The sequence below is a fragment of the Mus pahari genome, chromosome 11 (assembly GCF_900095145.1).
Source record: "Mus pahari chromosome 11, PAHARI_EIJ_v1.1, whole genome shotgun sequence".
In the NCBI taxonomy this organism is placed as follows: domain Eukaryota; kingdom Metazoa; phylum Chordata; class Mammalia; order Rodentia; family Muridae; genus Mus; species Mus pahari.
Window position 1 is genome coordinate 52,032,953 of NC_034600.1, and position 27,420 is coordinate 52,060,372.

General features: G+C 40.1%; 1 protein-coding gene across 1 annotated transcript in view; it reads right to left on the reverse strand.

Annotated features, from left to right (window-relative positions):
- The window catches only part of C7 (complement C7), a 60,919-nt gene extending 40,745 nt beyond the window's left edge, over positions 1 to 20,174 (reverse strand). Inside the window, exons 1-6 of the mRNA XM_021208378.2 lie at positions 20,089 to 20,174; positions 15,893 to 15,948; positions 13,277 to 13,352; positions 8,312 to 8,453; positions 5,650 to 5,797; positions 4,510 to 4,648 (exon numbers count right to left, since the gene is read on the reverse strand). Coding sequence (XP_021064037.1) covers positions 4,510 to 4,648; positions 5,650 to 5,797; positions 8,312 to 8,453; positions 13,277 to 13,352; positions 15,893 to 15,948; positions 20,089 to 20,094 — 567 coding nt within the window. The 5' untranslated portion in view covers positions 20,095 to 20,174. The remainder of the gene's footprint in view (positions 1 to 4,509; positions 4,649 to 5,649; positions 5,798 to 8,311; positions 8,454 to 13,276; positions 13,353 to 15,892; positions 15,949 to 20,088) is intronic.
- Between the last annotated feature and the right edge of the window lie 7,246 nt (positions 20,175 to 27,420).

Genomic DNA, 27,420 nt, shown 5'->3' on the forward strand with positions numbered 1-27,420 from the left:
ATGGGAATCTTTCGGGATAGCATTTGAAATGTAAATAAAGAAAATAATAATAATAAAAAAAAAATATTAGCCAAAAAAAAAAAAAAAAGAAAATGTCATGATGCAAGCACTGTAGCTCACATGGGTAATACGTCACTTCAAAGGCTGAGGATCATGGCACACTTGAGGCTAGGCTACTTTGTGAGTTCCAGGCCAGAGTTACAAAGTAAAACAATCTCAAAAGGAAGAAAATAATAAAGAAGAAAGGTATTATAATGAAACATGTTTTTTGTTTCACATGCACACATGCTAAATGCAGAAAATAAGAAGAGATAGGTTTTTTGTTTTTTAGGTTTTTTGAGACAGGGTTTCTCTGTAGCCCTGGCTGTCCTGGAACTCACTGTGTAGACCAGGTTGGCCTTGAACTCAGAAATCTGCCTGCCTCTGCCTCCCAAGTACTGGGATTAAAGGCGTGCGCCACCACTGCCCGAAGAGATAGGTTTTAACTACTTAATTTTCTTCCAATACTATTTTCATTATGCACAACTGCACACGTACACACAAAATTGAAATAAAATAAATGTGACAGATTCCTCAACCACAACACTGCTTCTGACCATTTGGTTTCAGATAAACAATATTTAAGTTACTTTTATTTGGATTTCTTATGAGAAATAAGAATCTAAAATGTTTTGCTTCTTTTTCCCACCTTCATGTGTACAACAAGAATCTCTGATTCCTGATGATGCAAATGATACTCTTGGCTGCATTAGTGCAACTGGTTTCTCCTCATTTCTGTGTCATCTGCACTTGGCTGCAGAATTATCTTTCTTCAAAATAGTAAGATCTTGTTAATTTCCCTCTTCTTCCACCTCAAATGGCAGCTCCCAATCACTAATCGAAACATCCCACACACTAACATCTCAAGATCTTCTGACCATTATTTTATTGTTGACACAGCCATCGTTCAAAATCATAGAGACCTGTTCTTCAACTTATCCTCTCTTGCTATTAGTATTTTTCACTTTCTTTTTACTGCCTTCCCATTTCAGGTTAGACTTCACAGTTCTTCCTCGACCAGCAGCTTTTCTATGAAAATTTCTTCTTGTTCTCTCAGTAAACTGTATCTTTCTATAACCATACCAGAAACCCCTTAATAGTCATCAAAAACCTTTTTTCTTTCCTCTCTTCTTTCCCTCTCTTTTTTCTGATCATTCATAACCTTCATTCTTTACTTCAACAGGTTTTAACTCCTTTTCGTTACTGAGAAGTGCCTCTTACTCAACTATTTTTTCATGTGTTCTTCTCTCCTATTGTCATTCGCATTACAACCAAAGCTATTATAAAATCACATAGATATTTATAAAATAAGCAGCTATAAATGCATAGATTATATATTATATAAGCCTATAAATACATAGATGGAAAGCTACACAAATATTTCATGTCAATACCAGTATTGGACCCTGGCATATACTCATAATGTTTAGAACTGAAGTATATTGGGTTTCAGATATTTTTATCTTAGTTTACTTGCATATATAATGAGATATATTGGGAGTAAGACATGTCTAAACACACAATATATTTTTGTTTCATGTATAACTTGTACACATGGTCTAAAGTTAATTTTTATATGATTTTTTTTTATACTTTGTGCATGAAACATAGTTTCAGGGGGTGGAATTTTCTACTCTTTGTCACTATTCCAGAAGTTTCAGGATTTGAATAATTTTAAACTTGAGCTATTTATATTAGCTACAATCAATTTTTATAAGAAAAAATGTCCATGGGGAAAAAATATCCACATGAAATTCTTGCAACGGTGCCTAGAATATGAAAGTTCTCACATGAGAACTATTTTTCTCACTGCCCCAATTATTCCAGATTAGAGTGTAGATCAAACAATCTTCGGTATCATCCTCATATAGATAGCATTAAAGGTGCCTATGTCACTATTCCTGTGCGTGCATGCGTGTGTGTGTGTGTGTGTGCGCGCGCACGCGTGTGCATGCGTGTATGTGCGCGCGTGCGTGCGTGTGTGGTGTGTGTGTGTGTGTGTGTATGTGTGTGTGTGTACGCGCACGCGTGCGTGGGAGGGGGGAGGTCTCTCTTCAAGCAAATGATGAACTATGAGATATATTCAGAACCAAAATCAAGAGAATCAATGACCTTTACCCAGAGTGGTCTATAAGTAACATCCATCTACAACTTGTCACATGCTGAGAATGAAGGAAGCCAATTGTCACCATCCGAAGCCACTCAAGAGACCTAACATGTGCTTGGTTTTCAGTGGACTTTGGTGTGTGAAAATAGGAAGAAGCACAGAATGTGTATAGCAAAGTATGCACCTTAGTCATGAAGAAACCAGGTTTTCCTTAAGAGACAACATTGTTAATAACCAATGCGCAGCTTGTAAGAGATCATACGTGTTTTATTCTTATTAGTATGCATGTCCCAAGGAAGTCAAAAGCCACCCTCTACCCTGTGGAGAATTGACCTGTGAGCCTTTGGTCGGTTTATTTGAACTCTGGGGATTCTCGCTGCCCCATCTCCACAGCTGCATTTAGCACTCAGATGACTGGCTCACTGCCTGTTGCTTCCGCCTCGATTCCCCCAGGCTGGATTTGCAAATCATTGCTATTCTGCACTCAGCAACAGGCTATAATTTCCCTCTACTTCTGACAAACACCTTCACTCTCAGTGACGGGCAAGGCATTTCCGACATCAATCCCCAAACCAAGCCAAGCTGAGAAAGAGGAAATGTCAGGATCATGCTGTGGTTAAATCATTCTCTTCAGAAGTCACAGTCTTCAAGCCTGCCTACCTTCTGACTAACTCAGAAATAGTCTTCCTCATTATTTCCTTTTCTCTGGAACACTCTAAATTTGACCCCTCTGAAAATTTATATGCAATTTCTCTCCATTATAATTATGAAAGAATTAGTAACATATCCTCCCAGGAATGGAAGTTGGACAATAATTACTAGGATCCACATGCATATATCTCATGTTCTTCCTCCTAGTCAGAGGTTACATTACAACACTTGTTGTTATTCATTATATAGAATTTAGAACTGAAAAAGAAACTGGAGGCAAGAAATGGAGAAAACAAACTATGACAGAATAATAAAGGGCTGTGGAATTCGACTCTCTTGATCTAGGTTTCAAGGTTTTAATGTGGTAATATGCAATAGACTGAAGTCATCTAAGCCTCAATTTATACATGACAAAATAGCGAAATATTATCTTATAGAACTAAGAATAGTACAAGAATTTAATCTTAAAAGATTGTTCTTCCTAAAAGAGAACAAATACACAGTAAATATTCAAACCTTGGTGACTACAGCTGTTTCTCAAATCTGTTTTATGTCCCACTCACTTGGCTCAAGAATTTTTTTTTTTAGCACATTGTAACTGCATAATCATTTTAGATTTATGGTTGCATTTCCATGCACACATTCCATGCACTTGTATCATAGCCACCCCCTATAGTATTCATTTTTATTTCTCTTTTTCTCTGCACCTTCACCATCCCTGTCCTCCTTGACCAAACACTCCATGATTTAATACGTGTTCACAAAAAAACAGCTCATTCTACTATAAGCTGGAGGTTGACACTTAGTGTTTCGGGGTCAGAGCTGCTTCTATATAAAGATAATGTGAGCAAGCAGAAGGTCCTTCTGTCTCAAGAGCAGTTCTCGTTTACAAATCTGAGAGTTAATTGTAAGGATCACTCAACTCGAAATGCAGGGAATTCTGAGGTAAGGGAAAGAAAGGAGCAAGAAGGTTGGGAGATGACATCAACAAAGAGGTTAAGACAGAGTGAGACTAGAAACTCCACTTTGGCGAGGCTGTGGGGAGAATTTTGGGGGTCTGGGTATGAACTGGGAGGGATGGATGGATGGAATATATTCAGAGTACTGTACTAAAAAAGAACAAAACAAAACCCTCTTCCTCTACCCAAATCCTCAGGAAAGTATCCAAACCCTTTAGTAGTTTGTATGAGCAGATTTTGTGCTAGTACCAAAAAAAAAAAAAATAGGATGAGCACAACAGATGCATCCAAGAAGCAGGAGTTTGGTGCAAAAGGATACTCCGATCAAAAACAAAGAGGCACAGTCAGGTAGGACCCACGTGGATAACAAGGACCTATGACCACGCTCAAATACAAACAGGTGCAAGTTTCATTGTGCAGACCCTACAAAACGATGATTCGAGTGGCAGGTTGTATAACCCAAAGAAACTCCAACTCATTTGTGTAAGCTTTATGCATAGAGAGGTTGAAAGCATTCTCACCAAAAAAAAAAAAAAAAAAAAGGAATAAAAATTTTAATATTTGTATATTATATAATTATATAAAATTTTAAAACATTGCAAAACTGACCATATATTAGGTCAACAAATTCTAAACAAATACCATGAGATTAAAGGTGTGCGCCACCACAACCCAGCTTCCAAAATCTTGATGTATACAATGATCGCTGACATGTCACAGATGACTATTAACCACATTGGTATAATTAAGTACCTGGAATGTATAAGAGAGGATATTTCCACTTAGTCTGTAGAAATCTCTTCCGTCCCCGCTGAACACTTTCCTGCACTGACCACCGAAACTTTTGGTGTTGATGACTCTTCTCTTACACTGGCCAGTAACTGCATCGTAACTGTGAGGAGGAGAGAAAGGAAGAAGGAGGGGTAGGGTGTAGAGATTGAAAAACAGAACTAGTACCTGCTTGGGGTGGAGGAAATGATTAAAGGCTTTAGACATCAGTCATTAATATCTTCTACAGTTTACCACCTAGGAAGCCACGTAAAAGAGAACAAAACCTAATGCCTCCCTCCCATTAGCCATCTCCTGCTGATGACAGAAGAGCTAACACTAACAGCAGAGGAAATCCAACACCCTGTCAGTCTGAGAACCTATTCAGGAAGCACGGGCCTTTTGTATCTATGGCAACGGGTGCTTTAGAATTGATTCTATAGATAAAACCAATACAACTAAGGTTACCGGGGAGGAGAGGTTGCCTTCCACAATGATTTTCCAGCTGATTCTCTTAGCACAGCGAGGAGGATTACGTAAAGTAACACTGCCCTGTTTTTCTGTTAAAAAACTTGAAGATGTTATAGGAAAATATGCATTGATTTTTGTAAGGTAGATTATTTTAGAAAAATAGAAGCCTGCAATTGACTTGATCCAAAATTTCAAAAATAATTCCTTGATAGTTTCACTTTCAGCTCTGTCCCCTTCCAGTCTCCTCTTTCTTCTTCCTCCTCCTCCTCCTCCTCCTCTTTCCCTCCTCCTCCTCCTCCTCCTTCTTCTTCTCTCTCTCTCTCTCTCTCTCCCTCTCTCTGTTTCTCTCTCCTTCTCCTCCTTTTCCTCCCTTTAGAGGGGACCAACTGTCCAGATTTCCCTGCGGATGAGAGGTTTCCCATGGTGTGAGACTTTCAGTGCTAAACTGAGGTGTAGCTAGAGCCAAATGGCTCATTCTCCATCTTACTACGCGCACCTATAGGTATTCAGCTATGAAATTTTAATTGAAGCAGGATGCGGCAAAGATGTCTCAGCCATTGGGTAACTTATTATTAGACTCATCAAACCATAAAACAGAACAAAAGTAAAAACTACAACCCATCAGTATTCTTGGAAGGCCACTTAGCACCTTACCCACAACCGGTGAGTTCTATGTTGGGAGGAGGTTTATCAATGTCGCACGAAGGTCTGCTACCCTCAATCTCACATCTGTCTTCATCAGCACCGTCTTCCTCACAGTCAGAATCCCCATTGCAAACCAATAACTTGCTGATGCACTGACCTGGATGGGAAAGAGGGAGGAGGGAGAAACATGGTCTGGCATCACCCCAGCGCTACACTCGTAGACAAGTGTGGGTTTCAGACAAACCCTCAGATTGTCTAGAAAAGAACTGGTGATGGTTTTTGGTCTCCATTTTGAAGAATACAGAACTGATTTTCACCTTCCCTGGGTGCAAATTGAAAATAGACCTGAACCCAAAAGTCCTGAGTCAAGAAGCATTTTCATTGCACATTTTTGACTACCTCTTCCAATTTCCACACAATGGTACTTACTGGTGAAACGGATTGTTGTTCTATTTCTCAACTTTGTTTTTTTTTTTTTCTGTAATTGTTAACCAAGATGGCAAACATGTTTTTCTCAGGGATTAACGTGTAATTTTTTAAAGCAAACTGGATCAGAAGGTTGAAACTCAGCATTTTTCAGCATCTACTCTGTGGAATACTTCCTGGTGCTGAGAAAGAAATATGTATGGTATGGTCATCATCAAACTTTCCATATGCTGCTAGTGACGACAATGAAGACAGAAGCCATTGTACATCAGCATCATTTTCCTGATAGCTCAGAATTCCAAGAATTCACATTGGTGCTGAGCCTATGGGTTGTGACCTCTTCAGGGGTCAAACAACAGGGGTCACATATCAGATATTTACATTATGAATCATAACAGTAGAAAATCACAGATATAAAATAGCAATGAAAATAATTTTACGGTCAGAGGTCACCACAACGTAAAGAACTGTATTAAAGACGTGCAGCATTTGAAAGGTTGAGAACCACTGCACTACTGGATACAAGATGATCTTGGCCTTGTCTTGCTCCCCAGCATCATCCCAGACTTTTCCTTATGCTCTCAGAATATTGGACCATCTTTCTATGCCCACAGCATACTGAACCATTCGCATGAATACAAGTCCAAGTTTCCTGTCATCTCAATGATATACATCTTTCTCTAGGATTTTCTCTATTCCTCGCTGATGTTTCTTCAAATACCAAATTAAATATTATCCCTTTTTGAAAGCTATCTATATCCCTTGGACTATGGAGGGCGTTCTTCCTCTATTCAAAGGATGCTTAGTGCCCAGAAATTTTTATAGTATAACACGTAGCTCAATCTACATGTCACTCAAAGCAATGCAGCAAACATCTGCTTCGAGTCTGCCTATACCCCAGGCACTTTGTGAGAAAATAAACAAAATAAAGCTTATGTCTACAGAAGTGCAAAGAGATGTACAGGTCACCAATTTGGATCGCAGAGAGTGTAAGATACACAGTGAGAAGTGATTTGTCGATTAATTCTAACACCTGAGGGATTAGCAAAAGCTTCTCAAAGCAGCTATCACCTGACTTGTGTTTCAAAATAAAATAGGAGCTTTACAAGTCTTATTAAGAACAGCTGTAGGCCTGGATGCACTCAATCCTAAATGAGATGTCTTTATCAGAGCCCTCTCCTCAAGGCTCAGAGATCTACGCAGAAGAGGAGGTGAAAAAAAAAAAAACTGTTAAGAACTAGGTATGGTGAATAACTCCAGCAAATAGTATCCAGGTAGAAAAAAAAAAGCTAATAAATATATGTATATATGACAACATATGTATATGACTATATATATATATATATATATATATATATATATATATATATGAACAAGACCCACATAAGCTCAGGTCAAATGGGGTCTCAGCACTGAGAAGGGAAAATAGGCACAGGGTCCCTTTCCTAATGAAGAAGCTATTTGCAATCTATACCCACTAACAAAGGGAAAAATATTTTCTCCAGAGGGATGATACTGAGTATAGCAACCGCACAGGGCTGGCCTCGTTTTCAGGAGTAGTTTGGCCAATACGAAAGGCACTCCATGTTTTCTTGTGTGCCTTCTGTTCTTATGGTTTTATGGGATTTATCTTTTTGACTTTTATTTTCCTTGACTTGAGAGTTTTTTTATTTTGAGAGAGGAAGAACGTGAAACTGGGTGGGTAGAGAGGTAGGGATGATCTATAAGGATTTGGAGAAGGGGAAAACACGATCAAAATATATTGTATGACATTCTTAAAAACTAATTGTAAAAGAAAAATTCTAACACAGTAATTCTTTATCCAATAATCTGTCCCTAAAATTCCAATATGTTGTAGGTTGTGGTGGTACACGCCATTAAGCCCAGAATTCAGGAAGCAGAGACAGAGGAACCTGTATACATACATGTATATGTATATGTATATGTATATGTATATGTATATGTATATGTATATGTATATAATAATTCAGTAAACAGTAATTCAGTCAACATACCAAAGAATATGCATACTTTTATTATCAGATTTCTCTCTTGCATTTTGAATGGACAGTATCTACTATGTGGTTTATCTGATCATGTATTAATATATAAGAAAAATATTGTCCATACATGGGTTAAATTAATCTGGAAGCCAATATCAATCCAAACAAATATGTATCAAGCAGATCAACAAATGATATTTTAATTTACAGTTTGCAGGCTGAGCCCACGGAAAACAAATTACCTGAAAAACATCTAAACCGGTCCCCACAGCCCTCTTCCGTCGGACAGCCCAGTTCAGGTTTGCAGGATTGTGTTTCAAAAGCACTCCCCACACATGGATGGCCTCCATATTGCCCATAAACAGCAACTGAACGCCTTCGAGTCTAGACACAAAGCAGAAGACCTCATTGTAGTCTAACTTTTAGTTATCTCAAATTTTCTTGAGAAATAAAATCTGAGAATTAATTCAATCTGAAAAGCACTTTCCGAGAACATGTTCTGGTGTGGCACAGGAGTAAAAGCCTCAAAACTCAGTGATCCTACGAGCTCAATGCCAGTTGAATTGCTGTTTATAGAGAGCTCCCAACTCTATGTTTACTTTCACTGTTGAGTGATGAGAAACCTTCCTGGTGACTCCCTGGAAAAGGAAATATATTACAATAGAGAATAACATTTTGGCCAAAGGTATATTGTAGGAGTTAAGTAAGAAAAAAAATGAAATGCATTTTGTTGGGGGAAAAGGAAGAGAATAGGCAGAAATGTTAAGATGAACTGAACTTAAGGAAACCTTAATAATCATGATAGCATTGACTTGAGTTGGGCCTTCTAGAAAAAGAAAGAAATGAGACAAGGGAAAACAATAAACAGAAATGTACTGATGTAGAGGCCAAGTTTACGAAATGATCTTGAGCAATACAAACGCTAAGGGATGATAACAATCAGATTTTACTCCCTGATGGAGAACTGAGCTCTGGGAGGAGAAATATGTTTAAAAGCAGACCTCTTGTAGAAAAGAAGAAAAACGGAATAAGTTGCCGAACTGAGTGAGAAATTCATAAGTAGTCCTAAAATTCGCTCGGTCCACATTCAGTGTGAAGCCATGGATCTAATGCTTAAACAAACTGAAGCTCTTTGCCGTCCTCCCTCTCCGCTGGTGGCCTCCTCCTGTTCTTGCCCCTTGTGTTGTCTAGTTTGATGTCAACTTGCATAAGCTAGTGTTACCTAAAAGGAGGGAACCTTCAATGAGAAGATGTTGCCATGATTTCCAGCTGTGGGGCATTTTGGTAATTAATGATTGATGGGGAAAGAGCCCTGCTCATTTGTGCGAGTTGCCAACCCTGAGCTTGTGGTCCTGGGCTCTCTAAGAAAGCAGGCTAGCCTAGCTTTAAGCAAGTCAGTAAGCAGCATCCCTCCATGGCCTCCATGGCATCAGCTCCTCCCTCCAGGTTCCTGCCCTGCTTCAGTCCCTGTCCTCACTGCCTTTGATAATGAACTGTTACATGGAACTGTGAGTGAAATCAGCACCTCCCTCCCCAAGTTGCCTTTGGTGTTTCACAGCAATAGCAACCCAAACTAAAATAACCCCTCTCTATTAACAAAAAGACACCCATCTCCCATCTCATTGCCAGAGAGGTCAAACCTTGAGTGGCAATCAACAAGCAATAATAAGTATATAAACCAATTTTAAATTTACTCCTCCATCTTACGTTGAGTTGGAAATGGGTAGACTTGGGACAACTGGTCACCCTCTGCAGTTTGGACTCCGAGTGAGTCTTTATCAAGCCTCAACCCTGCATTGAAGTTAAAATCACAGTTGTAAGAAATGGGACCAAGTAAAGTTTCTTAATGTTTTAGTTTCTCTTTTTAACTAATGAAGAGTTGCCAGACGTGTAGCTTCTCTGCATGCCCTTTTCTGAGTTCTGAACACAGACTGTGTACTTCACACAGGGATGTTTCCCCTTCTCCACGTTGCCAGCCAGGCCCTTACAGATCACCCATTCTCTACTGCGTCGTTCTCAGCTCTCTGACCCTCCTACCCTTTTTCATTTTCACCTGTCTCTTTCTGAATAAAAAGTATGCTTCATCAACAGGGGTTAAACCAACTGCACAATGACCTTCATCAAAGAAAATATCACTTGCATGAAAACACTGTCTTTCTATCTAGATTTCATTTTATTTTGGTTTTTAAATTATTAAAATTACTGGTGCACTTTTTGTTTCTTTTAAATTTTTGCCTGTTTTTTTATGTGTTTCTCTCCTCTGAAATCAGTCATCATCTATTATGTTTGCTAAGTGACAAGTTTCTCATTTGCATAACTTGTTTTGAAAATAGCACCCACATAGATAATAAAAGAATGCTTCACTAATGATGGTCAAATGGTGTGGTTCCTGCCAATAGCCACGTCACTTTCACTTGGAAGTCTGAAGCAGGAGGCTGACCATGAGTTCAAGGCCAGCCTGTGTAAGGCTTGATTTTAAAAATAAAATGATGATGGTGATGGCGATGATGATGATGATGATGATTGTGCTTGGAGAAAGCTCAATGGTAGAGTGTGTCCAGCATGCCCAATAACCTGGGTTTGACCACAAACAAGTACTGCAAGAGAAATGGGTGGAGAATGTGATGCTGAAGAAAATTCAAGACAAAAGTCACTTTCTGTGATAGAGCTGTTATTCTATGCCTGATGTCAGTCAAAAGATCAAGACATGATATGTCTGTTATTTTAATAGTTTAGGGAAGACAAGATAGATCAGTGTTTAGAAGCACTTGCTGCCAAGACTGATAATCAGAGTTTAATTCCCAAGACCTGCATTGTAAAGAAAGATAACTGACTATTACAAATTGTTCTCTGACCTCTACACATGTGCTGTAGGCCATACATGCCTATACATATACATATATACATACACATATGCTTATACACATACATCATATACACAGATACAATTTTAAATATAATAAAGGGTTGAAATAGTTTACTTTTAATATATACTTTATCCAAACTGAACCATTTAAACTTTTTAGCCATTCAAATGCTCAGAACCTTTAAAACAAACATTGTGTCCTAAGAAGATTATGGGAACAAATGACTGATTTCTTTGTATAAAAAAAAAAAAAAATGTTCATTAAAGTTTCACTTATAGCTTAAAAATAGATCTAGGACTTGGAATATAGTGGATCATAAGTTTGAGACCATCCTGGGCTACATCTGTCCTAACCTAAAAAAAGAAAAAAAGAAAAGGGACACAGAGAAAAGGAAACAACCTAAATATCAAACAATAGAAAAATGGGTAGGTTGCGTAAGATGTAGCTTCATATATGTGTTACAAATTCATGCTGAGACTTTGTAAACTAATACCATATAAAGCCATGGCCAGCCACAAAACCTTGAATGTATAATCTCTCTTGCCTGCAAGATGTTCTAGAATAAGGGTGGTGCAGAACCTGGGGGAGCAGCCAACCCATGTCTTGTTTAACTTGAGGCCCAGGCTACAAGAGGGAACCCACACTTGACCCTGGAACGCCAGGAACCATTCAGGAGATTGGGTAGCCCAGGGGCCTAGGGTAGAACCAAGCATGATTGGCCAAAACAAACAAACAAACAAACACAGTGAAATGATTCCTAATGATGTTCTGCCATACTCCTAGATCAATGCCTTGTCTAGTCGCCATCGGAGAGGCTTTCTCCAGCAGCTGATGGGAGCAGGTACAGAGAGACAACTAGACATTAGGCAGAAAGTCTAAGTTGGGTATCTCCATTAGGTCCCTCCCTGAGCTCTCCACAAGATGGGGGCGGGGTGGGGGGAGAGAATTGTAGGAGACAGAGGGGACGTAGGACACCAGGAGAACATGACCCACTAAATCAACTAAACAGGCTTGAATGGGCTCACGGGGACTGAAGCTCAGGGCCTGCATGGATCTGCCCCAGGGCCTCTGCATAAATGTTATGACTGTTAATTTTTGTGGGACACCTAACAGTGAGAGGAGCTGTGTCTCTGATTCTTTTGCCTGCGCTTGGGACTCTTTTCCCCCTGTCGGGTTGTCTTGTCAGGCCTCGGTATGAGGGCTTTTACCTTGTCTTATTGTGTCTTATTTTGTCATGCTTGGCTGTTATCTCTTGGATGCCTGCTCTTCTCTGATGGTAAATGGAGAAGGAGTGAATCTGGGGGAGAGGTGAGGTGGAGAGGGGAGGGAGAGAAAACTGTGGTCATGATGTACTGTATGAGAGAAGCACCTATTTTCAATTTTATTGTTTTTTGTTTTGTTTGGGTTTTTTTTTTGGTTTTTTTGTTTTGTTTTGTTTTGTTTTTGTTTTTTGAGACAGGGTTTCTCTGTGTAGTCCTGGCTGTTCTGGAACTCACTCTGTAGACCAGGCTGACCTCGAACTCAGAAATTTACCTGCCTCTGCCTCCCGACTACTTTCAATTTTAAATAATCACTTAAAATGGTGATAACAATACTTTAAAACTATACTTGATCTTAGCCCAAAGGCTAAAAAGCAATACATTTTAAAACTATAAGCAGTGTTGAAAATATAGCCTTGTGAATGAAATTCTCAGGAAACAATAATAAAATTAATGTTAAAATAAATAAAATAAAGGCTATAAACACAGAGAGAAAGGAAGCGGGGAGGATAAATAGCAAAACAGTGGCATATTTGGTTTTTTCGTTACAATTCTGAATGCTGTTTTCTCTCACTATACATTTCTATATTCTCATCAATGATTATTACATATAGAAAAAATACATTTTTAAAAGTATTGTACAAGATCCAGGTCAAGTCTAGTGGTTTATTTTATATCACTACTTAGGAAATAAATTAAAAACATTGAAGATGGTTGATTTCCTCATACTTGGTCTCTATTTGTGAAGTTTGCTGATGTTTGAAATGGGAGGAAAAGTTGAAATTGGTGAAGAAAACCACAGATTCTGAGCTTTCTTTTATGCTATTCCTGTCTGTTTAATAAAGGGTTTACTGAGTTACCCTCAGCTTTCCGCCTGTGTTAGTTAGAAGCAAGCTTTAAAATTTTTCAAGAAAGATATGACATTATAACACCGTTTTGTAAACAAGTCCTGGTTTCTTCCTTGAAAATTACTAAAATAAGCATCAAGGTACAGTAACACTAATTAATGAACATTCAAAATTAATTTGGTTGTGGTTATACCTGCACATAACAGTGAGTCTAAAGTTTCATAGGAGCCTACCTGAGTCTTGGTACAGCCATTGCATTCTGACCAAGGGCCGAAGGAGTCCCACTTGCAGTTGACTGGAGAGGAGGCGCTGTCACAGCATCAGATTGTCATTGTGAGGTAGGTGGGGTGATGAGCAAGGGACACAAAGGATAAATGAGAATAGTCAAACGCCATCAAAAGCACCTCACCATCTGACAGTGGTGACACCTGTAACCCAGTCCCTGATGGGGAGAGGTAAGAGGATCAGAAGTTCAAGGCCATGCTCAGGTACACAAGTTTGAAGACAGCCTAGACTATATGAGATCCTGTCTTAAAAGAAATACACAACAACATAAATACGCTTTAAAATACATCGTATACTTAAATGAAAATGTCAATGGGAAGCACATTATTTTGTATAATTATTGTATGTTGATTAAAAAGAAGAAATAATATCAAAATTTTCAAAGAGGTATTAAAAATATCCTAAAATATATGAAAATGGGAAGAGAAGTACCTATTTTTACTATTTTACTATTATTTCTTAAATATATATTTCATGCAAAGTACTGTTAACATATTAGGCTGTAGAAATAATGAGGTAAGCTGTTGACTATTGATGAAAAGATAGAAACACATAAATTTATAATTATCATATACTATAATTTATAATTATCATATACTATATCTAATATGATAAATTTCTTAACAGTGTTTGTGTTGGCTAGCTTCACATAAACTCGACACAGATGGAGTTATCAAGGAGGAGGGAGCCACAATTGAGAAAATACCTCCATAAATGGGTCAGGCTGTAGTCAAGCCTGAAGGGCATTTTTCTTAATTAATGATTGATGGGGGAGACCAGCCTATGGTGGATGGTGCAGCTCCTGGATGGGTGGTCCTGAGTTTTATAAGAAAGTCGGTTGTGCAAGCCATTAGGAGCAAGCCAGTAGGTAGCACTCCTCTCTGGTCTCTGCATCAGCTCCTGCCTCCAGGTTCCTGCCCCGCACCTCGAGTTTTTGTCCTGACTTCCTTTGGTATAGAACTGTGATGAGGAGGGAACATAAGCCAAAAAGAAACCCTTCCCTCTCCGTGTTGCCTTGGTCATATTTCATCACAGCAATAATAACCTTAAGACATAAAATTCATTATGAGAATATAAATGAGTTGGGTGTGGTGGCGCACCTTTGATCCCAGCACTCAGGAGGCAGAGGCAGGCGGATTTCTGAGTTCGAGGCCATCCTGGTCTACAGAGTGAGTTCCAGGACAGCCAGGGCTATACAGAGAAACCCTGTCTCGAAAAACCAAAATATATATATATATATATATATATAAATAAAGGTGTGGTCAGAGTTAAGAGAATAGGTGAGAATATTTAAGAGGAAAGAATTGTGCCTTTGAAGAAACTCAGTAATAGTTTGAAGGACTATCCAGAAACTTGATAGACAATTTCTAAGACCCTGTAAGTGGTTAAAAAACAAAAACAAGGCAAATCAAAATAAAACAAACAAACAATCTTGCAAAGGCTATAATACAGTAATTTGTATTGAAATGCCCTCCATATTCACTTGAGCCCCTTCGCAAGTACACACACATGTGGGCAAATTGAGCCTAATCAATGGCACTCACACCAAGTACGTGTGGGTGGTAGAGTTGCTTTCCTGTGGCGCTGACCCCTGGCTGGGAAGGCGACAGTTAGGTTAGTCCTCAAAGGTCAAGGGTGACTTGTGAAGAAACCATGGAGCCTGGATTCTTGATTCATGGACTCTTAGCCCATTATTAGGTTGAGAGACTTCGTGGATTCAGCTAATTCTTGAATCTTAAAGCTGAAAGATCACCCTAAAAGTAATGAATCCCATTCTGTAGTGTGCACTGAAGGAGACTTAGTAACCTGCTTACAGACAGCAATAGTGAGTCAAATGCCAAAATATTTTGACCCTTAGACAAAAGCCCTGAATTTACTGTTGCTTGCCTACCTGTGCCCCAGGGGCAAACAGAGGTCTTCCCCTAAAATGGGGGCTTAGTATGGGCACTCTATAACCTTCCTTCCTGTCCCCTTCATTACCCTGCCCAGAAGAAACCATCAAACACTCCCATGTTGGCCTCAGGACCTTGGTTGCCAGTAGACTTGACGTGCTGCCTGGTTCCTAGCACCAGTCCTGATACTTATTCCAATAGTCCCATCAAGGGAACTGGCCTGTGCCCATCAATCCAACAGTGAGAATAAACAAGCATAATTTGTTTTATTGGGTAAATGATGCTGGCTTTTATCCAGCCTTCGGGAACCAATAAAACTATTTTCTTTAGATTAAAAGTAAATACCTTTGACCTTTAAAACCCAGAAAATGTTTAGCAAGGACTAAATTTAAAGACAAATGTCACTCTGGGACTCTGAATATCATGCTGCAGCTCTCTGAATGAAAGTAAAATCCTGAAACCAGAACAAAAACTATGAGGAATTTTTGTCCTTGTTTCTTTAAAGGAAAAAAATTAAACAAGAATAAAGCATAATTACTATATTTTCTGAAAACATGGAAAGATAAGGTGCATAAACACATCTAATCTGCTTATAAGAGTTAAACTATTCTACAGAATGTACTACTTTTTTACATATTTTAGATTTCCATACAAAATCCAAAATATTCTTACCTAGAGAAGACTTGAAACTCTGCTATAAATCCCACCAAAATTAATAAGCTTGTCACCTAGGAGAAAAGACAATGAAATATTACTTTAGCTTTCATTTACTTAATGAGTTACAAATAAATACTTGCACTTAAGTGTGGATTTGTGGGTTGGGAGATGAGAGGAAGAGCCATATAAAAGATAAAGACTTTTCTTTTGGAGATTCTGTTTTAAATAGAAGCTTGAAGGTTCTTAAGTAAGGAAAAAAAACATTAAAAATAGAACTACCATATGATCCCGCAATCCCCACTACTGGCTACGTATCCCAATGAAATAAAATCAGTACACCAAAAAACATCTCTTCACACCCATATTTATTGCCGGATTAGTCACCATAGCTAAGACAAAAAAAATCTAACAGTGTTCATCATTAGATGAAAGAACTAAGAAAAGGGGTAGTAAGAGACAAGGAAAGTAGCTCACTGATGCTTCCCTAATTGTGTAAGACTGTATTTGACCCCCAGTTTGAGAGGGCCAGGACGGTGAGGAGAAAGCACACACACAATGGAATACCCTTGAGCCTTAAAAGAAAAAAAGCTTCCTGCTTGCAACAACACATATGCACTTAGAAGCTGGTAGGTTACACGTATGAACTCAGAAGGTACTGTGTTCAATAAGCCAAGCACAGAAGGAGAAATACCACAGGATAAAACCCATTTGTAAATGTCATCAAACAATGTTCAACTCAAAAAAAAAGAGGAGTGGACAAGAGTGACTGTAGGGCATATCTACAGGGCAACCCCTACACCTTAAGGCTCAGGGAGCACGGTAGAAGAGGCGGCAGAAAGATTGAAAAGGAATAAGACACCTGCTGTCTACATGACAAGTCTCAAAACTATGATTGGCTAAATAAGGTCAACATGCTAGTATGGCTGGGGGGAATCTCACAAGACCCTAATTCTAGATGAGGCAGCACAGACAATTGATGGCTGCTGAGCAAAGGAGAGTCGGTTTTCTATAAAAATATAATCTCATGAGCCATCCAATCCCAAGGAGTCGGCACTAAATACATGTACATAAGAGGAACACTGAATAGACTCATCAGGTTTTATTAGTGTGTGTGTGTGCACACACACACACACACACACACACACACGAAGGCAGACTTGTAGATGTATAAGGGACAGAGACAAACAGAGGACTTTGTAACTGAAAGGAAAATGTTTAGACATGAATATCTAGGAAGGCCATTGGAATTCTCTGAATAAAACAATATCAGAGAGATGGTTCACAGGGGACCCTGGATTGCATAAATGGAGAATGGGGACTAAGCATCAACATTTATTCACTGATCTCTTCTGACCACAGATGTCATGTGATCAGCTGCAGCCGCCTTAATGTCCCCCCACAAAGGACTGCAGCGTGCGCAGGGAGCTAAAATAAACCCTTCCTTCCTGAAGTCATTTTTGTCAGGGTGCTTTTAAACAGAAAACAGAGAGTCCCTAAAATGGGAGCAATTTGTTTTCCTGCCCTTTAGAAAGAGAATAATACACATGGAAAAATGGAACAATCTTGTGCACAAGTTGACTTTAAATAATCGGTTTAGAATTCAACACATTGAAAAATAGGGAATGAACTGTGTCTGTGACATTCAGCTGAACCTTCAAGCACCTTCAGTTCTTTTCTCTTGTGCTTCATCCCCAAATGAACACTAGCTCCCCTGGCTCTGCTAATATATTCTAGCTGATGGGCCAGTCCCTGATTTCACCGATTCTAAACTGAACTCAGATCTAGGAGGGCAGACGACATATAACTAGCTCAGAGAGAAGTTCCTTGGCTCTGAATCCTTCTTTAACAGCTCAGCCCCAAGTCACCTCCTATTCACGTGATACTGAGAGAATCAAGGGGGACTTCTGGAGCCATTCTCCAGAGTTTAGCTGACATGGATGGAGAAGGAGGTCAAAGATCATTCCTCCTTAAAACACCAGACATGGAGATCACTTCTGCTATTTGATAGCTCCAGGCTTCCCCATGTCTCCCTTGTTGGAAGCATATCACAAAAGCATGCCTTCCAGGTTTTCTCTAAAGATTGTAAACACCATGTGCTTTTAAAGACCAGCAGAAACTGTGTGCAGCTTGGAATGAACCATTGCTTAATCTGTTGGCATCGGACCAGCCAACTAAAAGGGGGGGGGGGGGAGTGTATTTATTGTTACATTAAAATGTCATAAATCAATGACATGAAACACATTTTAAGCATAAAACAATAATTAAGATGTGTCATCTTAAAATAAGGAAGGAAACTGATTGACAGTTAATACAAGTATTAGAGAAAACAGGTTAGCCAGGCAACTTCCTTTTTGGAGTAACGAGGATTCTAAATTGTCAAGTGAACCTACGAGGCACAGTAAGATGAATTTCAAATTAGACTGTAAATCTAAATTTGTAGACTTCTTTGTTGCTGTAACATTGTAGCCTTCAGTGTATCGACTTGGCAATTTACATTCAACTTTTAACTACTTCATTCAAAGGTTACTGAAAATCTACCTCTGGGTCCTTCTCCAACCTCTCTAGTGGGTATGGATTCTGGACAGGTGAACAGCACATTAACTGTGGGACAATCCACATCCCCCAGTACGCTAATGTTTTTAAATATCAAATCTGGCTCATTCGGTAAGGCACCTGCTGTGCACGCATAAGGAAAGGATCTGAGTTTTGTTCCCAGCATCAGTAAGAGGCTTACAAATCCCTGTGCTCACAGATAAGCACTTGGAAAACCAGGAATATTAAATATATATGGTTGTCTCTTCAAAGAGAAAGAGAGAGAGACGTGCGTAACCTGCTTTCCACTCAGAAGGCTGGGGATGAATGTAGTCAATAGTCTATAACCTGGTGACCTCTACTCTATCTGGATGGCCAGGTGGAACTGGCTCCTTCTGACCCTTAATCTTGGTCCTCTTTATCTCAGTCAATCTATAGCACTATCCTCCCTCAAGAGTCTTATCCTGAGTTGGTTTACCTTGAGCCAACTTGAACCTGCTTCCTTAGTAAATACATAGAACCTATCTTTATGGAAGAGGCCACTTGGACTTTCCCAAACTTTATATGCAATCACGTCTTGAGTACATGGGACTGGGTTAGCAACAGGATACTTTTTCCAGATTGTGCTGTACTTAAATATGCCTAAAATAAACTACCCAGTGTCAGACTTTCAAAGTTTTTCAAACCAACAGCAGCTAACTGACCTGTATTAAACCAAATTCCCTTCTCGCCCCCCATGGTTTGATACTCCATTGGCTGTGGTGTTTGTAGAAATTGCCTCCAAACCCTTGCACATACACACAAGCATCCAAGCATAGCAGTCTATACCTATGATCCCAGTCCTGGAGATGCGGAGACAGGAGGATATAACAAGGCGAGTGCCAGCTTCAGTGAGAAACCTTATCTCCAAAAGAAAAGGGAGAAAAATAAAAAAAGAAAAGAGGGCCAGCAACTGAGGAGGATACCGTCCGGCGTGCACACATACCTATGAACACACAAATAATAATAGCAATTCCAGCTTGTTTTTCCAATTTAAAATTTCATCCTGTAACAATGATTTCTGCCTTTGGTTGTTCATTCCCTAGTAACTTTTTAAAATATTGTTTTATGATGGTTTCATAAACAAATATGATAAACATCATAAAACAAATATTCAATTGTTGTATGATGGTTGAACATGTATGTTAATAAACCCATAGCTGCACATATTTCTGCCCTCACAGCCCTGAACCTTTTACTCAAGATTTTAAATTCTAACTTTCCAAAACTACAGATTCCGTTTTCCTATAAAGCTCTTCTATAATCTAATCAGGACCTTGCTGCATGGCCCAAAATGAGAAGTAACAAACGATCAAGCTGGATACAACTTATGCCGTAGAAGTAACAATGATGCCATTGTGTTCCTGAATTGCTTTCTGGGGATTTCCATAAACACTACCTTCAGTTCCCTTGTCCCAACCCTCTCAGACTATAATTTAACTGCAAAGCAAGAAAGACCCACTCACTTTGGCTGAACGATTAAAATTTTACTTATATAAGGATTATTTTTTTCAAGTCACTCATAGACCTTTCCCCTCCATGTTTTCCACATCTTGCTCTTCATTTGATTCCTTTCAGTTAAGTGTGACCTTCCCCTTTGAGGTGCCTTCAACTATATAAGTCATACATTATTATCTTACCTGCATGCTTGGGAAACACTCAGGACAGAAGAGAACAAGAATATGTCATCTGTAAAGACGGGCAGGCTCTTGTCTCCCCCACAGCCTGGCCTGCTCTGAATTCTTTTTCCACTCACTTATAAAGCCCCCAGGGACACAGAGAGCCTGCCTCTTTACTTGACCTGTGCCTTGAAACCAGATGCATTCTATCAGTTACACAGACCTTTACTGCAACCAGCTGGGACCATTTGGAAATCACAGATATGTTTCTGGGAAGTGTATCTGTTAATTAGGAAAGACAGTAAATGTCTTCGGTTCAGCATTTAAGTGATTTCCAAACAAAGGAGATTCTGTAATGTAAGGGCTAAACCTCTTTACTACTTTAATCTACTAGAGTGCATGTTTGCATGAGTCTGTTCTTTTTGGGTTTTTTTTTATTATTATTATTATTTGTAAGTACACTGTAGCTGACTTCAGACACACCAGAAGAAGGCATCAGATCTCGTTATGGGTGGTTGTGAGCCACCTTGTGGTTGCTGGGATTTGAACTCAGGACCTTCAGAAGAGCAGTCAGTGCTCTTATCCGCTGAGCCATCTCGCCAACCCATGATTCTCTTAACAGGTATTATAAAGCAGATTTTGAGATTGCTTTGTGAAAGGAGAGTTCTTGATCCATTTTCTGTTTTTATAACAAAGTACTTGAGACTCAGATCTTTAAAATATAAAATTGTATTTGTCTCATAATTCTGAAAACTAGGAAATACAAGAGCACGGTACCAGTATCCACATAATATCTACAAGAGTTTGTCTTTAAGCATCCTGACACAGGGTATCACTGGGAGAGACATCATAAGTGTGGTAGCAAACGTCTCTCTTCAGTCATTTAAAAACCACTAGTGCTAAAAATAGGAGCCCCATTCTCATGACTTCATGGATTCCTTAGAAACCCTACTTCCAAATACCACTAATGTACGATGAGTACTAAATTTTGGAGGATGAGTTTAAGCCGTAGTAGATCTGGACGTAGCTCCGTCTGTGAAAAGTAGATTCTACGTTCGAGAATGGATTTTTTTTTTTTTTCTGGAAACAAAATGGAGCATAACATTTATAATGCCACATTCATCTTATTTTTTTTTTTATGTCTTTGACTTTCACAGATTAATCGCAAAAAAAGTGTTTGGGGGGTCCAGCCTGCCTGGGAAGTCAAAGGAGTCTGTTCTCCCCTACCGCCATGTGAGTTCTGAGAACCGAACCCCAGTTTTCAGGCTTGGTAGCAAGCACCTTTGCCCACAGCCATCTCGATGGCCAGTTTTCAGTTTTCTTTGTTCTAAGTTATTTTATTTCGTGTGCAGGAGTGTTTGCAGGCATGGGTGCATGGGCACCGTCCCTCTGCATGCCTGGGGTCCTTAAAAGCCAAAGGCAGGCTATACATAGTCTTAAGTCATTCTGGGAACTGAACCTGGATCCTCTGCAGGAGCACCAAGTGTTCTTAACTGCTGAGCCAGCTCTCCAGCTCTGATTCAGCTTTTTAAAGAAGCGGACTGTGTCACCACAGTCTCCGGGCGTGATGTGGAACTAACGGCTTCCTTTGTTAATGGTCCTGGAGGGAGCAGGAAGTATCTTCATCTCTGGCGGCAGCTGAGACAGAAGAGAAGAAAAGGGAAATGGTTACCTTCCTGAGTTAGGACTCAGAAGGGCAGACACACCTAACAGAACCACGACTTTATCAGATACACAGAAGGTAGAATTCTGGGAAGGGAAAGCCCATTATCTCATTGAAGGGATAAATATTCCTCCCAGCTTAAAAGCCTGGTGTTAGGTGAATCTAAGCTGTGTGACTGATCAGCCCAACTGGAAGGTCTTCACCCTGGCCACAGAGTCCATTCTCTGGACCAGAAGGAAATAACGTTCCCTTGATTGACCTTTAATGCTACAATGTCACATGGGTGTTTAAATGTTTGGAATGCCAATGGCAAAACCATTAGGATAAGAGCTTTCAATATAGATTCGGTCTGCACTGCTGAAGATTTGGCTGCCAGCATAAGCTTTGTAGACCTTTTCAAAGGGTCAGTTGGGAACCAGTGCCCAGAAAGCGCTTAAGGAAGAATGGAAACTGTGGGTCGGGATGAGTCAAACGGGGGTCATGTGTATATACAGGGAAGGAACTGGAAGCATAACTTGGAATTTTTCAGCTAAAAAAAAAAAAAAGCCCTTAAAAGATAGACAAAAAGTCTAAAAAGATTCTCAGAACGTAGCGATTAAGCAGGATTTCAAGTCTGACTCTGAGAAATGAAGGAATTGACAGCAAGCTAATGAGGAAGGAAATCGCAATTCAAGGAGGAAGAAGTAACTCTGAAGAGGGACATTTGTGCTCAGCATATTTCCACAAGTAGGGGTGTCTTCAGGAAGACCGAGGTCACCCCACTTATGTAAGTGGAGCCATCAGTGTGAAAAAAAACACAGCTGGAGTCATGGAATCTTCTGGCAACTCATTTTTTTTTAATTAACAATGATTAATTTTTTTATTTTTTATTAGATATTTTCTTTATTTACATTTCAAATGTTATCCCCTTTCCTGGTTTCCCCTCCAAAAACTCCCTATCCCCTATCCCCTCCCCACTCCCTCTGGTCCCCAACCCACCCAATCCCCCTTCCTGGCCCTGGCATTCCCCTATACTGGGGCATAGAATCTTCACAAGACCAAGGGCCTCTCCTCCCACTGATAGCCGACTAGGCCATCTTCTGCTACATATGCTAGAGCCATGAGTCCCACCATATGTTTTCTTTGGTTGGTGGTTTAGACCCAGGAAGCTCTGGGGGTACTGATTAGTTCATATTATTGTTCCTGCTATGGGACTAGAAACCCCTTCAGCTCCTTGGGTCCTTTCTCTAGCTCCTTCATAGGGGACCCTGTGCTCAGTCCAATGGATGACTGTGAGCATCCACTTCTGTATTAGTCAGGCACTGGCAGAGCCTCACAAGAGACAACTATATCATGTTCCTGTCAGCAAGCTCTTGTTGGCATCCACAATAGTGTCTGGGTTTGGTGGTTGTTTATGGGATGGATCCCCAGGTGGGGAAGTCTATGGATGGTCATTCCTTCAGTCTCTGCTCCACACTTTGTGTCTGTAACTCCTTCCATGGGTATTTTGTTCTCCCTTCTAAGAAGGATCAAAGTATCCATAGTTTGGTCTTCCTTCTTCTTGAGTTTCATGTGTTTTGCAAATTGTATCTTGGGTATTTTGAGCTTCTGGGCTAATATCCACTTAACAATGAGTACATATCATGTGTGTTCTTTTGTGGTTAGGTTACCTCACTCAGGATGATATCCTTCAGATCCATCCATTTGTCTAAGAATTTCATAAATTAATTGTTTTTAATAGCTGAGTAGTACTCCATTGTGTAAATGTACCACATTTTCTGTATCCATTCCTCTGTTGAGGGACATCTGGGTTCTTTCCAGCTTCTGGATATTATAAATAAGGCTTCTATGAACATAGTAGAGCACGTGTCCTTATTACAAGTTGGAGCATCTTCTGGGTATATGCCCAGGAGTGGTATAGTTGGGTCTTCCAGTAGTACTATGTTCAATTTTCTGAGGAACCACCAAACTGATTTCTAGAGTGGCTGTACCAGCTGGCAATCCCACCAGCAATGAAGGAGTGTTCCTCTTTCTCCACATCCTCACCAGCATCTGCTGTCACCTGAGTCTATGATCTTAGCCATTCTGACTGGTGTGAGGTAGAATCTCAGGGTTGTTTTGATTTGCATTTCCCTGATGACTAAGAATGTTGAACATTTCTTTAGGTGCTTCTCAGCCATTCGGTATTCCTCAGTTGAGAATTCTTTGTTTAGCTCTGTACCTCATTTTTAATAGGGTTATTTGTTTCTCTGGAGTCTAACTTACTGAGTTCTTTGTATATATTGGATATTATCCCTCTATCAGATGTGGGCTTGGTAAAAACCAATCTGTTGGTTGCCTTTTTGTCTTGTTGACAGTGTTCTTTCTGGCAACTGATCTTAATGAAGCATAAAACGTAAGAAATATCCCATTTGTGGAGCAAGAAATAAAAAAATCAAGATTATAGAAATAAGTAAACAGAAGGAAGCAATGTCATTAAGGCAGTTCAGCGAACGTCAAGATAAGGCCAGTTGGTAATGAGAAATGGAGGTCAGAAGTAAGAGATACTAAGGAACACCACGCCATCCCACCATCCCGCCATCCCACAATGGCACACTTGTTGGAAAACTTAAAGAAGCATCTTTCTTTCTTTTTTTTTTTTTTTTTTTTTTTTTTTTGCCACAGGCCCTAGTACTGCAAGACACTTCCAGGAAGAAAAGAAAAAAAGAAAAAAAATACTTTGGCTTAATTAGAGTATAAGTGTATATAAAATAAAGTTAGGTTGGGAAGCTTCCAAGATCCAGAGTTTAGGGGCCTGGTGATGTCTGACTTTGTTCTCTAAGGAAGAAGCATGCTCGTGTGGTATGGAAAACGGCCAGCAGCATCCTTGGCCTCGTAGGGATGCCAGCGGGTCCTGCACTGGTCATGGCAGTCAAAACGTCTCCAGGTGCCCAATGTCCGCTGGGGCAAACTGCCCATCACATCCCTGGACTGAGATCACTGCTGCACCATCTTTTCCAGGAAACCACCCTGGTTCATGGTCTCCGTGCCCTGTAAAGTGCTCTGAAAGTCTTGCAGAGAGCAATATTTGGGTTGAACCTCTTTAAACCCAGACTTCCCAAGTTCATTTGACATCCCTCTACACTCGCGTTTGTAACCAGGTTAGAGTGTGAGCATTTTTGATAAATAGCATCTGAACCAAAATGAATCCGGGAAAGGGGAAAGGAGGTTTCTGCCTACCAGAGAGCAGAAGCGGTCAGCAGGAGCCCAGACCTTATCGTCTCTGACACCCAGCAGACCACACCCATGTCTCATCACTTTCCTGATATCCGACAACACCCACTAATCCCGGGAAACTTGTAGGCCACTTGTGATATCAGGACACTGTTTTGTTCCACCACAAGTATCTACAAGGACCCAGTACACACATCCGTGCTTGTGTGAGTGGGTGTGTTCTACTTGAAGAATAATGGTTTTTGCGTTCCTATTTAGTTTACTAATCATTTTATTGAATAGGGGGCAAAACTGGAACAATTCAATTCCAGTAGATCCAGCCGTCTTTGAGAGTTGGGGGAGAACAAACATCCCTGGGAAGAGTAAAGCCTCCTTTTTCTCTTTAGCACTGAGACGTGAGAACTGAACGTGCCAGGAAGTGAAGCGAAGAAGCAATAGCACCCTCTAGCGGCGTGAGGCTCCAGGCCCTACAGTACAGCATCCGCATCTGGCTCTGGCTTTAAACCTCTCAGGAGCCAGCGAGTCTTCCTAAGCTCCCGGGCAGGAGCTTGTTGTTAAGCTAATAAGTACTCCGGGTGGTATCTCTTCTCCATTAAAGTGTCACCGTGTGAATAGTTTGAGAATGAAAAATGGCTGCCAGGCAATGGTTTATCCAAAGGAAGGTTTCAGCAGAATGATGCTGTTAAGCACTTTATCACCGCGCCTAGTAAGATGTCGTGCATCCTTGCGGATAAACACCGCACTAAACGTGGATTCGTACGCTAAGGAAGCTCACAAGGCGAGTTCTCTTAATATCCTGTTTTGCATGAGAAGTTTAGATATTTGAAAAATATTTAGAGGACTCTTCCCTTCCCTCTGGACAGAAGTGCACACTACACATGCCGTTGCACTGGCTGCCCCAATGGCTACAGACGGCAAAGGTCAGATTAGAATCAGGAGGTAATATTTTTGTCACTACGGTCTCTAAGAGTGGCTGACACTTACTACACATAGGAGAAGGTCTGGATTTATTTGTGTTTCTGAACACTGCTAGGAATTTCGTTGTTGCTGTTACTGCCTTGTAGTCCGTATTGTGGCAGTTGCCTGCAAGCCCAAGATACATTCTTTTGGTTTAAACTGGAATTAAGTGAAACAGCTCTGAAAAGGAGGCAAACTGCGCAGGTGCCTGTGGTTCTTGGAGGACACTGTATATAAAGTCAGGTAGGTCACGTGCCAGTGGACACGTTTCTTTGTTTCATGTATACTAAAAAGTATGGTGACTCCAACGAGGCATCGAACACTAGCTGGTCCGAAGCTTCCAAGTGTTTGAAATTGTCAAAGAATAAATTTCATCAGTTTTTAAAAGCACAGCCTAGGTTAGCCGTGGCCACACACACCATGCTGTTTGATTATTTGTGACAGGGATCATGTTGCCCGGGTTGGCTTCATTCATCCTTGCTATGTAGCTCAGGCTGGCCAGGAACTCCCTGATCTGTCTGCCTCCAACTCCCAAGGGCGAGGAACACAGAGATACACACGTGGATAAAAAGCTTTTCATTTTCATGAAATTCAGTTTATCTAATTAGGCTGGGGCGGTGGCCCATGACTTTAATCCCTGAGTGCTTTGGAAGCAGAAGCCAGCAGGTCTCTGTTGAGTAGACCAAGACAGTCTAGTCTACATAGTGAGTTCCAGGGCAGCCAGAGCTGAGTAGAGAGGCCCTGTCCTGAACAACAATAAACAAACAAACAAACAATTTAAAAGAGAGAGAGAGGCCATAAACAAAGAAAGGCACATGAGATGCTCTGGAAGAAGGAAAGGAAATGAAGAAATAATATAATTATGTGATAATCTTAAAACATAAAATGAACATTTTTAAAGCAACTTGACTACAGATCTAAGGTTTTATTTCTTCTCTGTGTGTCTGTGCTTAATATCTGTGGTTAGGCCGGTGTTAATATCTGTGGTTAGGCCGGTGTTAATATCTGTGGTTAGGCCGGTGCCGTGCTGTTTCAATTATTTCAGCTATATAATGCCTTTTGAAGTCAGAACAATCTCAGCTTTACAACTACTTTTCTTTTTTGAAGATTATTTGCAACTTTATGTGAATTTTTTTGCATGTGTCTCTTACTTCTTTTTTTCTTTTTTCAGATTCTAATACAATTACATTTCTCCCTTCCCTCTCCCAAACCCTTCTAAGCACCCCTCCCTACTCTCCTTTGAATGCATGACCTCTTATTTTTACTAATGGTTATTGCATGTGCACACATATGTGTGTATACATATATACTTCCAAATATAGCCTGCTTGTTCCAAACATTGCTTATTCCATGTTACTGGTGTGTATGTTTTCAAGGATGGTCATTTAGTAATGAACACTTTAGTAGTGAACACCATTCAGTGTGCTCTTCTTCCCTGGGGAGGACCACCTCTCCCACTCCCAAATCTCCCCTGGGAAGAATCACCTCTCCCACTCCCAGCTCTTCCCTGGGGAGGACCACCTCTCTCACTCCCAGCTCTC